This window comes from Echeneis naucrates, chromosome 10, assembly GCF_900963305.1.
Source record: "Echeneis naucrates chromosome 10, fEcheNa1.1, whole genome shotgun sequence".
NCBI classification, from domain to species: Eukaryota; Metazoa; Chordata; class Actinopteri; order Carangiformes; family Echeneidae; genus Echeneis; species Echeneis naucrates.
Window position 1 is genome coordinate 9200473 of NC_042520.1, and position 16148 is coordinate 9216620.

At 40.8% G+C, this 16148-nt stretch overlaps 1 protein-coding gene across 1 annotated transcript; it reads left to right on the forward strand.

Moving 5' to 3' along the window:
• Positions 1-1522: 1522 nt before the first annotated feature.
• gpc2 (glypican 2) lies at positions 1523-11609 on the forward strand. Its single transcript, XM_029512716.1, has 11 exons — positions 1523-1908; positions 3540-3698; positions 4932-5066; positions 6316-6491; positions 6639-6719; positions 7081-7246; positions 7942-8072; positions 8896-9042; positions 10002-10138; positions 10897-11069; positions 11192-11609. The coding sequence occupies exons 1-11, from the start codon at positions 1734-1736 to the stop codon at positions 11464-11466; spliced, it is 1755 nt and encodes a 584-aa protein (XP_029368576.1). The 5' UTR covers positions 1523-1733; the 3' UTR covers positions 11467-11609.
• Positions 11610-16148: the final 4539 nt, after the last annotated feature.

The window sequence follows — 16148 nt, forward strand, 5'->3', positions numbered from 1 at the left end:
GGACTTTGGGCGCAAAGAAAAACGGAAAATTAGCTACAAGACCAACACTAGCTAGAAACTCACATAAAACTAGCTAGCTACATGAACCACCTCCTGTTCAAACACTCATCATCCGACCTTTTTCGACTTTAGAGATCGAAAACATGAGTCTGATAAGCAACCAAGTCTTTGCCGGAGGCACTAAAATTAGACAAAATACTGAACCAAACAAATGCGTCAATTTAGCTTTTTAAATGCGATCTAAATATCAACTACGAGATTAAGAGAAACCATTATATCAAAATCATAACTTTTACCAGCTGAAAGTAAAACTGCTGATTGGTTTGTTGGTTAAAGGTTTCGTTGGTTTATCTATTTTTCACCCTCCGTGGTGGACTTGAGGGCGCTGAAATGTGCGCTATGATTCTGATTTCTGATTGGACGGCGCTTCCTCGGCTCGGACGGTGATTGGCCCTTTCACACGGCCACTTGTTTGTTATTGGCCCCTCAAAATACAGTCGTTTATGGTTGAAATACTGCTGGAAAAAAATGCGGGAACTAAAATGAAAATTATTTGTAAGGATCCCTTCGAATTTTCTAAATTTGCTGAGAAATGTTTGTGGACGCGTGTCGGCTCTGTAGCCGTGTTTAGGACCCGGAGGTGGTTGGCAGCCTCCGCCGCTGTTCGGTCCATTGTTCCGTGTTTGATGGTCTGTGACCGGAGTCAAACTCACCAAAGTCACCAGCGTGAGACACAGACCTCCTGGTCCAGTGCTTCAAAATAAAATAATGGTATTTCTTCACGATGCACAACAGTTAAAAGGGGTGAAACGTGATAAGCTGCCATTTTTGTTTTGTTCACTTTCCCTCCTACCCTTTTAAGTCTGTTTAGTGGTTTTTCAGGCACTTTGTTTCTGTTCATTTTGCAGCCGAGTTTGGGCTTTATGTGGTCATTTAATAGACTTAAAATATAATATTGCTTCAAGAACCAATTCTGGGCTAAGGGCTTATCCATTATTGACAACCCCCCAGCAGGCTTTATGGTAGGCCTATTCCACCCACATTAATCTTTAAGTGGGATTAGTCTTGATTTATTTAAGCAAGTCTCCTATTTTTTTAATAGTATTTTCTGTCAGCCAGTGATTCAAACTACAAGTTTAAAATGACATTTTGACTCTAGACTGTTCAGAAAACCAAGAACCGTGGATCTACTTGAACAATTTATATCGATAAGACTACACTTGACAGTGGCAGATATTTGCATCTCAAAACCTTTGTCTTGATCCTATTGAGCTTATTTGATAAAACGGCCCAGTCCACACAAAAAAAAAGAACATTTAATCGTCAACATTCTGCTCTTATTCTTTTAAATTAGATAATTTCCGGTCTGCCGACGCTCACTCCCGGGAGCTTGTCGGAGTTTGAGAAGATGCTGAGGGACGGGAGTGCCCCATCCGCACTGTCCCATCCACTCCCACGCACGGATCTCCCAGGAAGGACACATTAACTGGACACAGTCGGTGGAAACCTCGGTGTGATGTAAAAATAAAAACCTGCTCCGGATGCGTCTGTTCTTTGCACTTACAGTGGAAATAGTAGATGTTTTTAAAGACTGACAGTTTGGGACGCTTCTTTTTTTATTTTAAATACACTTTTGCATTCATCTAAATCGGCCGGTCGTCCTTCCATCCATCCATCCATCCATCCATAAACTGCTGCACCGTGCTGGTAGACCGTATAAAGCCTGGATCAGGATGGACACCTCTCTGGTCCCCAGGCACCGGCTGCTGGTGCTGCTCTGCACGGCCGCTGCCCTGTCGGGGACCCGGAGCCCCGGAGCTGCTGCTGGGAGGAGCTGCGCAGACACCCGTCAGGTGTACGCGGAGAAGGGCTACGGCACAGACACAGCTCCGCTGACTCAAATCTCCGGTAAGACTCCGGTCCTCCAGTCTGCGGCGGGGACAAAACACACAACCGGATAGTTTCAGGGGACTCACTCCGACAAAGAAACGTCTGCCTGAGTCAAGTTTAGAACAAGATTAAATACGTTTGTAGCAGCAGAGATGGATGCTGCTCGGATAGTTTACCAAAACATAACATTTAAGGTCTCTATAAATTATCTGACCAGCATTAATAAGACTATTAACCACCAAGATTCAGTACAATAAAGTGAGGAGACAAAGTGTAGGGGCCTCAAAACTCACTACTGGGGACCAAGCCACGCTGTTTATAAAAAAAAAAAAAAAAAAAAAAAAACATTATAGGGAGTTTTCCTCTAGAGAACAAACCCAGGGTGCTTTAAAATAAATTACTCCCGCCTCCTGCCCCCCTGTGCTGGTTAAATAGGATGATTAAGGGGATGAGCAAATTGCCAACACCGGTGCAACAAAGAACCTCGCCCCTAATTAGTCTTTGCCTGCTGGTCTACTCTTAAATCCCTGAATATAGCCATAAGCTCTGTTCACTGGCGATAATCTTATCTTCTGAACGAAAAGACAGTATTTGAATTACAATCAGATGGGTTTTTGGATATTTTTGAGGTTCGGCCTGGAGATAGGGAGTAGATTGTTAAAGGTTTGATTTGTTAAATATGAATGACTCTGACCATGTGGACAAATGATGGAGCCACTTCTTAGAGGTTTGGCATGAGGCAGAGAGAGCGTTTGTGTAACCAAAAGAAAGACCTGGAGCTTTCAATATCAAGACTACCATTAAAATGTCTGCTATGTTCATTCAGAGGATATAGGCCTACTTTGTGATAATTCAGCTTTGTGTGAGGGGAGACTGAGAAAACTACAATATTGATTGATTTGTGTGTGTCTCGCTCTGTGTGTGCGTGTGTGTGTATGTGTATGGGCTATCACTGCCTGAGTCTTGGCTCACTGTCCCGTGGGCCAGGGGAGCAGATGGCTTGGAGAGCAAGGATGAAGCGAGGCAGTTTAGAAATGGAAATAGAGGGATGAGAGTGTTAATAGTGAGACACACAGACTGAACAAAAGAGACAGGGAGGAATATCAGCAAGGGTGGAGTTGGGACTGAGACTTTTGACTGTTCATGTTTGCTGTAAAACTGGAGAGACAAAGAATTCAAACCTTCATCACGTCTTTAATGCTGCATGTTACCCCCCCCCTCCGGTTGTCATTTGCATATCATTACTTCTGACATATCAAAGACCCAACCTGAGCGGACAAAGAAAGACAGATTGAAGCTGAATAATTCATGCTAGGAAATTACATTTTCTACCAAAAGCTTATCTTTGGTAAGATTTCCCAATGGTAACAAAATGGGCCTAGATGTGGAGGAATAGACTCTCTGATGTTATTGAGAGTCTTTGGGTTTTTGATATTAATAATCTTTTTTTTTTTTTTTGGGCATAGCATCTTTGATAAAGAAAAACTCATAGAAATGCAACCCGAAGTGCGTTTTTATGCAAATTCCAAACAAAATCATCATGTTGTGATTATAACAAATAATAAACAACAATGAAACGTAGCCATGTGCATTTCTGAGGGTTCAGTGATCAGTCCTAATATTTCTGCTGGCCTGGTTTTACTTTCCAGGTGAACACTTGCGGCTCTGTCCTCAGGACTACACCTGCTGCTCCAGTCAGATGGAGGAGACATTGGCCCTCCAAAGTGAGAGGGACTTTCTCCGAGCCATTGAAGAAAACAGCCAGTTCCTTTTGACCACTTTCACCCAAAGACATCGCAGATTTGACGGTGAGATGCCACCTCAGAAGCTTGTGTTGTAATTAAGCTTAATAGAACTATTTCCCTGTTTGAAGTTAGTCAAGAGGGTCTTTCCGCTTTTCGAAACCTCATGTGATGGAAAACAGATCATCTTAAAAACTTATCTAAGATATCTGTGCCACAAAAGATGTTGAATGTTGAATCAGTACATGAGAAGTCTTGGCATTTAAGGGATGATCCAAACTCAGACAGCAAATGCAGCTTCATAAGGTTGGGGCACTCTCAGGAGACAGATGACAGAAAAAGAAAACTCTTAAGAATTCAGTTTCCCTCGATGCAACAGAATGTTATCTTCATTTCTTTCTTTCTACTTATTTCCCCTTTTGTCTATGTATTTTAACTCCACAAATCCAGTTGTATCTTTACAAGTTGCTGCCCACTACACATCATAGCCAGTGAACTTATGTGTAACTTATGTGTAAAATTGGTGGCGTGCCCCTTTTAAAATATGGTCACTGTTGGAGCTTTAATAACTAATTTAGTCCACATTGTAAGTATGACTGCAGGTTTGTCTGACAGAACAGTGCTGAATGTACACTTCCACCTCCTACCTGCTGTGGACTGCTAAGACCCTTCTTCCTCCTCTTCCTTTTATATAATGCATTTGATGAATCATTAAATAATGCTGAAGGAGTGGGAGACTATATGAGCCTATAAGACAGATTTTAAATAAAGTACATCTTGTTACACTCATTTACCAGAGTGCATTATCTGATATAAGAGTCCCTGTGAGCTGTTAATCTGAGAGGGAGGGGAATGAAGGCTGAGCGAGTGCAAACAGAGAAACCTAGCTAAAATATTAAAAGGGAAGGTGGGCGACAGATTGATACTGTGGTGAAACTCAGAGTAATCAGACAGACCGAGACAGATCTGCTACGTTCATTCTTTAACAAAAGACCTTCTGCAGAAAAGATCAGACACTCACTGCTCATGTGGGTGAGTGAACAGATACAGTCACCCATCAAAGCGTCTATACAGGTACAGCTAGGTCAAAGGAAGTGAAAGGCTGGGAAGGCCTCTGAACAATGGTTACATTCCTCAGCTTAACTGGGAGACTTTCGGTTAAATCATACAATCTAATCATGAAACTAAAGGCCTCGAGGTAGCAACTGCATCATGAGAATAGGATGACCGGCACACAGAGTTTAGCAAACAATATTTTTCTATCACAGTGACCAATCTGCTTTTACTGTGTCTCTGCAGAGTTCTTCCGAGAGCTTATAGACCTATCGGAGAAGTCTATGAACCAGATGTTTACCAAGACCTACGGCCGTCTCTTCACCCAGAACGCCCATGTCTTCCAGGAGCTGTTTGTGGAACTGCGCAGATATTATTCCGGTCAGAAAAAAAGAAAAACTCAAATCCTGACTTCATGTTTTTAGTAGTGTAACGGTTTGCAAAGTGGCATCATTCATGTTGGATTTGCTGCATAACCTTGTGGCTCGGTGGTCTAGGGTGCGTGTCCCATATTACCAATAGGACAGTCTACATTACCTGCATTGGATAAAATCTCTTCTCTGTGCTCTGATGTCATATTCTCCATCGGTCTCCATTATGTCAAATAAAGGCAAAATGAGGCAAAAAGAGTTTTCAGAATGAAATGAGCTCCGGGCTTTTTAGTTGGAGGGCAGTGGCCAAAACTCTCGTTAAACTCCTTTTCGTGTGCTCCATCTGCTTATATTGGCCTGACAATGAATGAACATATTCAGAGAGAGATTTTGGTAGTGATCTGGTCAAAGACTGAGTCCTCATTTCTTTTTGGACTGTAAGTTAAGTGCAGTTTTATCAGTCCATTTCCATGTTTCAGGAAATCTACATCAGCTCGGGAGAACAGTAAAAAGGCAGTTTTATCTTTTGACGAGTATTGAAATGCCAAATTTCAGGAAAAAGAAAGAGGGCAAAAACTAGAATCCCGTGAATGCCAGACTGTTTCTATTTCTGTTCCGGATCGCTATGTTTTGGCATGACAGGCTCTCACTTGCGAGTCCACTCTATGTGCAGGCTGTTGCTGCTTAGTCAACCTGTCTTTGTCTGCCAAACTGCATAGACAGCTAATTTGAGGCTGTATAGTAGACTACAGACTGGAGAGTCAAATATTCAGAGTGTGTCTGCCACTGGTCAAATGCACAGAGCCTAACAAAAGCCCAAACAAATTTAACAGAAGAAATGAGGAGAAATTGCACACAAATGCCATAAAATGTTGTATTGTTGACACACTGAGTTGTTTTGATTAGACAAAGAAAGCAGTTTTGTGCTTCTGGCTTTTTTTGCACCTAATTTAAAAATTGTGTTGCTCTATCTGCCGAGTGCAGAGCGGGACCACAAATTTGTGGCTACTGTCACGTCGTTCAATTACAGTTTTTCCACCAGCTTTTCCCTTTCACAGACAGAGAAATAATTCAGCCATAAATTAAAATTCCCACATTACTGAAGTCAACGGGCATTTCTTCCAGTTCCTCAACGTATGCTCAGCATGTGTAGGTCTCAATAAGCTCCTCTTCATAAGATGTATTCTTTTAGAAATGGTTTTTATTTTCAGATTGTTTACTGATCCTGAAGATTCTCATGGTGGCTCTTTCGTCCACAGGGGGCAGTGTAAGTCTGACAGAGGTTCTGTCAGACTTTTGGTCCAGGCTGGTGGAGCGGGTCTTCTCTTTGGTCAACCCTCAGTATCAGTTCAGTGAGGACTACTTGGAGTGTGTCAGCAAACATGCCGAACAGCTTCAGCCATTTGGAGATGTGCCCCGCAAACTGCGAGTGCAAGTGTGTGCTTAGTGATAAAACAATGCAGTGCCGATGTTGACAGACAACACAAGGCTTTGATCCAGTAGAAAGATGCTTCCAGTTCTGAAGAATGAGCTCACTGAGCTGCCACTGATCTTATTCTGTACGCTTTGGTTTCCCATTCAGGTAACCAGGGCTTTCATTGCTGCCAGAGCTCTGTCACAGGGCTTGGCTACTGGTCGGGACATCGTAAACAAAGCGACAAAGGTGACCTATTCTTATCTGCCTTTTCCAGAACTTCATTAGAAGTATTTACTCAAGGATGGTATTTTCAGGCAAGTTAAATATTGACAAATGCTGTTGTCAAAAAGATACTGAAACTTCCTGCAGTAAAACACTTTCTGGTTGTCAGAGTACATAATTTTCGGTACAGTTGAAAGCCAGGAGCTCAGAAAGTTTGCTCTAATTAAAATAGTCACCAGTATCTCTAATCTCAGCATCAGCCTTGAAATCAAAAAATACAACTCTTAGTACTGGATAGACAGTAGTTAGAATTTCCTTTTGCATTAATATTAATGGCTCTCTTACTTGCTCTTTCTGTTCTTACACCCACTGCATTGTTTCTCAGTTGACTGCAGATTCAGAGTGTGTGCGAGGCCTGATGCGTCAGTGGTACTGCCCGTTGTGCAGAGGCGTGCCTTCCTTGCGGCCCTGCCACTCCCTGTGCCTCAATGTGATGAAGGGCTGCTTAGCCAATCAGGCTGACCTGGACACAGAATGGAACAATTTCATTGGTGAGTGAAAAATACATCCTAATATTTTCAGGTGAAAGACATATTTTTATGTTTTTGGTTAGGCATACTTTATATTGAAGTATTTAGCTCCTTCAGGAAAAAAAGATGTTACGACTTAAATGACTTTTCAATGCACTTTGACCTATTAATATGATAAAATTGAGAATACTTGAAAGGATAATCATTTCACTGCACCTGTCACTCATTTACTTTCCATTTATCTCCCTAATGAATTCCTCCCCCATTAATCATTCATGTATCTCTTCTCCTTCTCAATTGATCTGTCTTCCTGTGTTTCATTTCCCCTTTCATCAAATCCACACTTTTGCTGCATTTTCTTTCTTTTCCTCTGCAGTGCTTCCTCTCACCTATCATTGCTCCATGCATGTCTACTGCAATAAAACCAATTTCACCTTCGTGTTCGATATTTTCCAACCACCGTTCTTTTCTCCTTTTCCATACATGTAATGTTAGCTTACTTCCTGATCTCTCTGATGTAAGTCAAACCAGCTGGTTTGCCAAGGGAGAGATTCCAGACGCACAGAATCACTGTCTTGATGTTTATCAGGGTGTGAAATATACTATCACCCAAGCTATTTCTTTTATTTGTATAAAGCTCCCAGTGTGATTTTTGGATCGCAGTGGTCATAGCGAAATTCATCACTCTATTTCTCTCTTCCTTTGTCCTCAATCAGATGCTCTGTACCAGGTTTCAGAGAAATTGGAGGGACCATTCAACATGGAGCTTGCAGCTGACTCCATCTCTGTGAAAGTGTCAGAGGCCATCATGCACATGCAGGAAAACAGCGTCACCATCTCCACTAAGGTAAGAGCCGAGGCACAGGCAGAAGAGAATTAAATTACATTTTCAAAATGGCTTTTCCTCAACACTAATAGTCTTGTATTTACTAAACCTTTGTGACTGCACAAAAAATAATATAATCTCCCAAGATTTCCAAAATATCATTCTTGCAAGTCAAAGCTCTATTGAATTTTATTTAATTCTGATTTTTAATCTTCTTAATGAGAAAACATGCAGTAAAGACAGCAAAGAGTATGACAGCCTGACAGTATGATTAAAACATGGCAGACATCCCAGCAGCTAATCCACCAGAGAGACACTCACACCTCCATAGAAACAGAAAATCTCCTGATCTGTGGTAGCAACGCTTTAAGAAAGAGGCATCTCTCTCTTTTACAGCTCAGCGGTCTGTCTGCTGTTTTTTTTTTTTTTTATTAACATAGTGAGAGAATCCTTTCAACTGTGATAAATCACAATAATTTCTTAGTGTACACATTGACTCATATAGTTCCTCTTTCAGCTTTCATTTACTGTCACAATTTTAACGTTAACCTTTTAAAGAAGTTGCTAAAAACAAGCCTTAAGTGTTTTTCGCAGTTCTTCAGTCAGGTTGAAGGCCACATGTCATAACAGGATTAAAACAGGCTTTAACAGGCTCCTGAAAAGAAACAACCTCTTTGTTTACTTGCTTAAAGGACACTTTTGGAGAAACAAAACAAAACAAAAAACTCAAAAACTAAGATGTGGAAATATCTCTGTGGGAACATTTGATGGTGGATATGTCAACAAAATATATTTAATTAAAATGGTCTCAGATTGAAAAGATGCTCTTGTTTATTAACCTCAGGTGTTCCAGGGCTGTGGAAGCCCCAGACCTGCTTCAGGACGGTCTAAACGCTCACCCAAAGAGTCAGGAGGAAACCGAAGGCCTTTCCGTACGTACACCCCTGAAGAGAAACCCACCACTGCTGCAGGCACCAACCTGGACCGACTGGTGAGGAAGAAACATGCCTTGTTTTAGCAAGGTTTAATGGTAACTCTTACATTTACATATATTGAAGTCTATTTAAAACAGTTTCAACCTGCGATCGATGTTTCGGCCTCCTGGGGGCAAAAAAAAATTGGTTAACGCAACATTAAAATATTATCACTTGTAATCACAGAAAGGATTGAAACAGAACATTCTTGCAGTGAAGGGAAGTGTTGACCACTTTCTGAAGCAAATAAGCTAGAGCACGTTTATCAGAGCTTATTTGTCTGCTATGTCTTAAAACAATGCTCAAGAGACTAGTGTTAGTGAAGCAAAACATTAAAGTTTAGCCGAGAAACCTAATTAGCAATCTGGAAAACGCTAAAGGCTCTAAAAAGCTGAGGCGAAAACTCCAGTTGGGTGATAATTATCTATGGCTTTGGCATTACGCATGTTTGTGTTGCTTTGTCTTTTGACAGATGGTCATTTCTTAATTAAAAAAGAACAGAAATGAGTGCAGCTGAGTACAAATGTTTTGTTTTGTTGAGTTTACCTTTTTGTGTTGAATATGTTTTAAAGCTGAAAGTGTTATGAAGCACGTTTGGTGCCAACTTCAAGAATCATACATGGCAATTGAGCTGAAAGCAGAGAGAACAAAATGAGAGAGTAAAATAAGTTTGGTACTTGTAACTAATAATAAAGAGTGTTCAGAGCCCAGACAGCCTTCCTGTGACCACAGACTGATCTGGCCAGATGGAAGTGCAGGAATATAAATAAAACCAGGAGTGTTTATTTATAAGACTTTAAAGACAAGGTTGAAGAACTGACCCAGAGGCTTTGTCATGTCAGTTCTTGACTTTGTCCAACGTCAGCACCACAGCTTTGCATATGCTTTCTCCAGCCAGCCATACTAAACAAGGATACAAGGATAGGATTTAAAATAAGGTCTGAGTCATAACCAACTTCTTTCTGCCTCCACGCAGGTTACTGAGCTGAAAGAGCGACTGCGTCCTATGCGGGGCTTCTGGGTGTCCCTCCCACACACCATCTGCAACGATGGGAAGATGGCTGCTGACGTCACAAATGAGGACCGCTGCTGGAACGGGCAGACCCGGGGGAGGTAGAGCGAGATCAGACGGGGGGGGTGGAGGGAGGGGCTCGGTAAAGGCGGAGGAGGAATGAGCGATTGATGGTACAGAGGTGGACGGATGCAACAGATGGAACTTGAGTTTGTTTAATTTTACCACCACCAGTCGACCACATTTCACTCTCTCTCTGTGGGTCTGCTTGCTTTTTTCTGCACATATACAGCCCAACACTGTGCATCCAGGTTCAATTATTAAGACACTGTGCAGTCTTTGTGTGTGTGTACACCCAGGTGGGAAAAACAAGTCTGCATAATGGATGATTTTGTGTATGATGTTCCAGCTGCATTAAGCATTTCTGTACACCCACCTACGGAGAGGGACTGTAGCCAGAGTGGTATAGCAGGGGCAGCTTGTTTGAAATGTTTTACTATGATGATTAACTTGTAAAACTACATAATATTGAATATAGTACATACTGTTGTATTATCATAAAACATTGGTTAAAAAATCTTTCTGTTATTCTGGTATATAGGATAAAAGAGAATAATACACTTTGGTGTCTTTTTATGAACCACATGAGTTAATCCTATAATGTAGAAGGACCCTTGGAGGCTGCAAAGAGCTCCTGGCCTAAAAAACGATCTTCATGTGATCCTCATTCATTTTGAGTCACACCTGCCAGCCTATATTTGAATACACACTGAGCAGCGTCCTGCTCTGAAAAGATCTGCACATGTGCAGCCATTTGTTTTTTTTTTATATGTGAATGTCTGTCTGTGTTCCTGCTCAGGTACCTCCCTGATGTGACAGGCGATGGGCTGGTTAGCCAGATCAACAATCCTGAGGTAGAGGTTGACATTGCCAGGCCAGATGTGAGGACCAGACAGCTGATCATGGAGCTGAGGGTGGTGACCAACAAACTGAAACATGCTCAGAGTGGACAAGACATGGACTTCATGGACAGTGAGTGTTTCTGATCTCATCTCATCAAAGTTCTTAGTTGTCACCCTTCATTTAGATTTAACATCAGCATTTTCCATTTCCATGTTGCACATCAGTCAAAAATCTCTTTTCCCCTGTTCCAGGTGAGGAGGGCAGTGGTTCAGGGGGCGGAGACCAAGGTGAAAGGTACAATGATGATTGGCCAGGCTATGGGCCGCAATCACCCCCTTACAACAAACCCCCACGTAACCCGGCCACCAACCCTGCAAAGCCTACTCGAGTCCGAGACAGAAACTGGAAGTGGAACAGAAACAACGGTCAAGGACGGGTCCGATCAGCAGCCAGCGGGCACACCTGCTCCTTGGCTTCTTTGTTGTCTTTCCCATTCCTGGTCACTGTTGCCCTCCTGTGGAGATAGCTACTTACCGCAGCATAGAGGTGGAGGTTTTCTGTCATGCTGAGGTTCTAAGCACATTAAGAAAAGAAAAATGTCATTCCATTTGGTTACACCAGCAGAAAAAAGGCAAAACATGCTAATTTAGCAATAATCAGAAATTTGTTTACAGCACAATAGATAAAATTGAATATTTTCCTACTGCACAAGAAAAAAAAAAGCCATCACCAGACAATGATAATAACCAACAAACCTAATAAATACTGCCCTTTTTTTAGTGCCATTTTGAGAAGTATTGGAGTCCTGATGCTGAAAAGTGTGCAGTGGTTGAGGGGAACTAATATATGTGCGACAGAAAATGAAGAAGCAGCATGGTGAGGCAATGGGTGTGATGGTATCAGTTTAGTGCTCTGAGATAGAGATTAGTCCTGCCAGTTATTTACTGTGTAGATTTGGTGAGCAGCTTATATGATCCAACTGCATTTATTTGCTGCCTTTCACACTAAATTAAGTTGATTAATGTAATTAATTTGATCTCAGTCTGGTTGGCATTCTTTATTTTTCATCATCTGGGTGGAAATAGTGAGATTTAATTTAATTACTGAGTTAATCCTTTGTATTTTTGCTTGGGAGATAAAATACATCAGGACAACTCATGAAACCAAACAGAGGGGTTATTTTGAATGTACCGTAATACTCAAGTTAGTTTTACATTGCTTGTGATGACAAGGGGTTATTTAATGTAATGTATATTGATGTTTTTTATTTATTTATAATGTTATATTCTATTATTATAATTGTTTTGATTTTGAAGGCAAAGGCTGGATGGTTGTCATGTTTGGCTTTAACGTTCTCTGGTTAAAAAAAATAGAATGAAATATGTGTATATACTTGATCAACCACAACTTAATTGTCATACAAAAATTTTGTCACAAGTTCTGTATTGTTCTTTCAATCTTAGCCAGAGAGAGAGAGAGAGAGAGAGATTGATTGATTGATTTATTGATTATAATTTGTTCTTAAATGTCTTACTTTCAGTTTATCACTCTGAGGTCATGCCGGGAAGATGGTGGGTTGTTAATATTGTGCTTTTCTACTTTTTTTTTTTTTTCAAGCAACAAATTACGATGAAACTCAAATCAAAGATTTTCGATGGAAAAAAGAAGGTTGTGAGGTGTTGGTCACCGGAGAAATTCACTTATTAGCTTTCTCGCTAAGAGTGAAATGAGATTTACTCCATTTCTGTTTGCTAAATATGAAGCTACTTCCAGCAGCTTAGAAATGCAGCAAACAGGGAAAATTGCTTACTAGCACCATTTGAAAGTTTAAAAACTAACTAATTTTGTTTTTTAATATGAAATCTTAGTATAAGCCAGAAATGTGACAGCTTTTATAGCAGGTTGTGCACAAGACTCTTTCCTGGTGACTATAAAATGTCTTTTTTATTAATATTGTGATTATTGTTTTATGCCTATGAAATAAATGAGGTACCAAATATTAATTTTTGGGCTTCAGATGTGGTCGTAGGCAGATTTTGTTACCTTTGTGCTGTCAGGCTAGCTGTTTCCACTGCTTTCCAGTCTACTCCAAGCTGAACTAGTTGCCTGTGAAATTTCTAAAGATGAAATTCGGTTGATAGAATCTGAAACAGAGATGGGTTACATTAAAAGAATGTATTGATGCTGTAGAAAGACACTTTTCTGCTGAATAAGGACATTTTGAGAATCCACTAACGCACCTGTACAAAAGCAAAAGAAGGGTTTCATTCTAAAACATCAATTTCTGTCAAAACGATAAATCCTTTATTACCCATCCTCTCAAGTTATATTTCTTTGTAAATAGTCAGTGAAATATTAGTTGCATTTGACGTGATCAAAGGTGGATGTCTCATTTTGGAATGAAACTCTTTCAAGACGATAAGAATCATGGATGAAGACTTCACCACAAACACAGTGTTATGTTGCACAAGTAATGAAAAAAGTGTTTTGCAATTTCAAAAATCAACAGTATTGTATTTGTATGTGCTTTAAATGATCTGCAGTCAGATCAGGATGTGATGGCTGCAGTGTTTCCATTGAATTTCAGGTAAATTGTTCTTTTGTTATGCCTTTCATCCATTCGCACTACTCGCACATTCTTTCATGGTGAAAGTACAACACTTTTCAACTTCTCTTGATGTTGTTGTAACAATCTTTTGGTATCAAACAAGTGATATTTTCTGCTTCATTAAAAAACTGAAGAAACATGTTTCTTGTCCAAACCTTTATTTTTTAATTTTTGCTTTGTTCTTACAAAGGCACAGAAAACTATTCAAATTTCAGTTGTGCCTTGGCAATAAGTTAAAAGCACATTAGCCAAAAAAAAAAAAAAAGCTGTAATCCTACAGTGGGAGAGGGAGAGTAAACGAGTGAGTAGTTTGGATGGACAGGTTTTAGCCAACACAAACTGTCAACATCTCTTGGAAGTAAGATCCTTTTCATCACTGTTGTCTGTCAGAGCTGCCTCATTCCAAATAAATGAGAAGTTATATTTTACAGAAACTGTGTGACCTCAGTGAAAGTGGTGTTCCACAGATGTGAATGCAGAAATGTTGCTGCAGTACTGTCTACACCCAAGAGAGGGCAGCGTATCTCCACACACCGCAGTCCATCTGAGCAGGTCTGTGGAGGAGGGAGCACCGGGGCTGGGGTCACTGGTCCACATCGGACAAAGGCCGTGTTACACACTACACCTGCCCTTTCTCTGACCAGACCTCCCCTTTACTAGTGGACCGTAACAAAGTCAGTTTGACCTTTGACCCTCACAGTTAGTATTGGAAGTGATGATGCAGAACAGCAGGTAGCGGAATCTGCATATGAATGAATGAGCTATGACTGAAGGCCTAAAATCTACTTAATAACCAGGTTAGTAATATAGTTACAGCCTCATCCATTTTGGTTTATTATGGACATTCATGTTCCCCAGAGGATAAATCCTGACTACTTTGGTCCCATGACTGTAATTTCTCTGTGCATCTCTGACTAATAAGTTCTTACCGAGGTTTTGTATTTCCTTCTGCTTGGTAGAAACGATCAGTCAGCAGAGAGAGCTTCATGTTCAGCTTCACATCTTTTCCTTGAGGGATCATACCAACCCTTGATATTGAACATTTCCAAGTTACAGCAGTGGTTTAATGGCACCATTTCAACTTTCAAGACAAAACTAGAAACAGAGAGGTATTTATTACCTTAATATGTTTAAGTGGATTGATTTCTTTTCCAGGTGAACAGGATACAGACTGTACACCTTCACTGGTGATCTGAATCAAATACAGAGTTCTCCTTTGGCCAGTTGATGTTTAGTGACACACTGGCAAAAGGTCTGCCCAAATCCACAATTCACAGTGGCACCTGGGTCCTGCTTCAGCATCCCATGTTGAACTCCATCAGATGGCTTGGTTGATGATCCACCGATCTAAAGGGTCGCTTGTCGTAGCTGATGCAGCCGTGAAGTCTCTTCAGCTGGACAAAACGCACCCAGGCACGGAGGATGGCGGCGTCTTTTTTCCTGTTCGGAAACCTGTGGACAGGCTGGAGTTTGTGCAACATCCACAAACACAATCATTTGCCATGATAATGATAAATGAATGCAAAACAGCGTCGACTGAAAACACACCGACTCTCTGACAGCTAACTACCTGCTCCCACACTGAGTGATGGCAGAGCCGAACATACGACTCCCTCTGCCTACGTCATATGACGTGTGTTGACATAAAGAGTCTTTTAGATGCTTAGCTCAAAACTGTCACTTTTTGAAAACACCTATTTTCAAGACAGGTTGAAATGTTCAAACCTCATCAGAAGGTATTTTTGGACAAGATTATATTTTCATCTAAAAAAAAATATTAACCTGCAATATGCCCTTTAAATGTGTAAAGACTTTAAATCTTGGTTTATACATGAAAATGCAGCCATGTTGGTGATAATGTTTGTATCTGTCTGAATATCTTTGAGCATAAATTCCCAACCCTACAGTAGTTGTATCGTTATTTATCTCACTGCCCTGACCTTCCTGTTGTGTCGAAAAGAACAGAAGAGTAATGAAGAGCATCATGACGCCTGATGATTGAATGACTCGGATGTGCGTCATCTCTGTTTTTGTTTGTCACCGTGATCTCTAAGGCTATGTCCTCCTCAGAGGGAGTGATGACCGCTACTCTGCCCTCTCTAGAGACCTGACATAACCCAGGATGAGGATACACGCTGGGTTTAGGTTTCAGTCGCTTGTATTGCTCTAATATGATTTCTTTGACATAAACTGGCCAGTGACTTGAAAACATCCTGATCATTTCGTGTACTTTAACTGGAGGTTACTTTGGCAGATGTTGTCATCGCCACAGCCATCATTCATTAGGATGATCTGTGAAAGACAACAGAGCAGGAATTGTTTATCAAGACCATATAACTTATGAAAACGTAGCTTGGCCTGGGACATTTCTGAAGTGTGTAATTTACACGTTTGATGACAAAGATTTACACAAAAAAACATGGGCGCGCACATTGTACCTCAGAGATTGTGCTCTTCTGTTGGTAGAGGTTGAGGATGGGAGTAATATTGGGGAAAACTGCATTTGTCCTGTAATTTGCAACCTCACCCCTAGATAGCGCTAATCCCACACTGCAGGCCTTCAAAGCCTTCGAGAAAAGGTGAAGATTTTGTTTTAATCC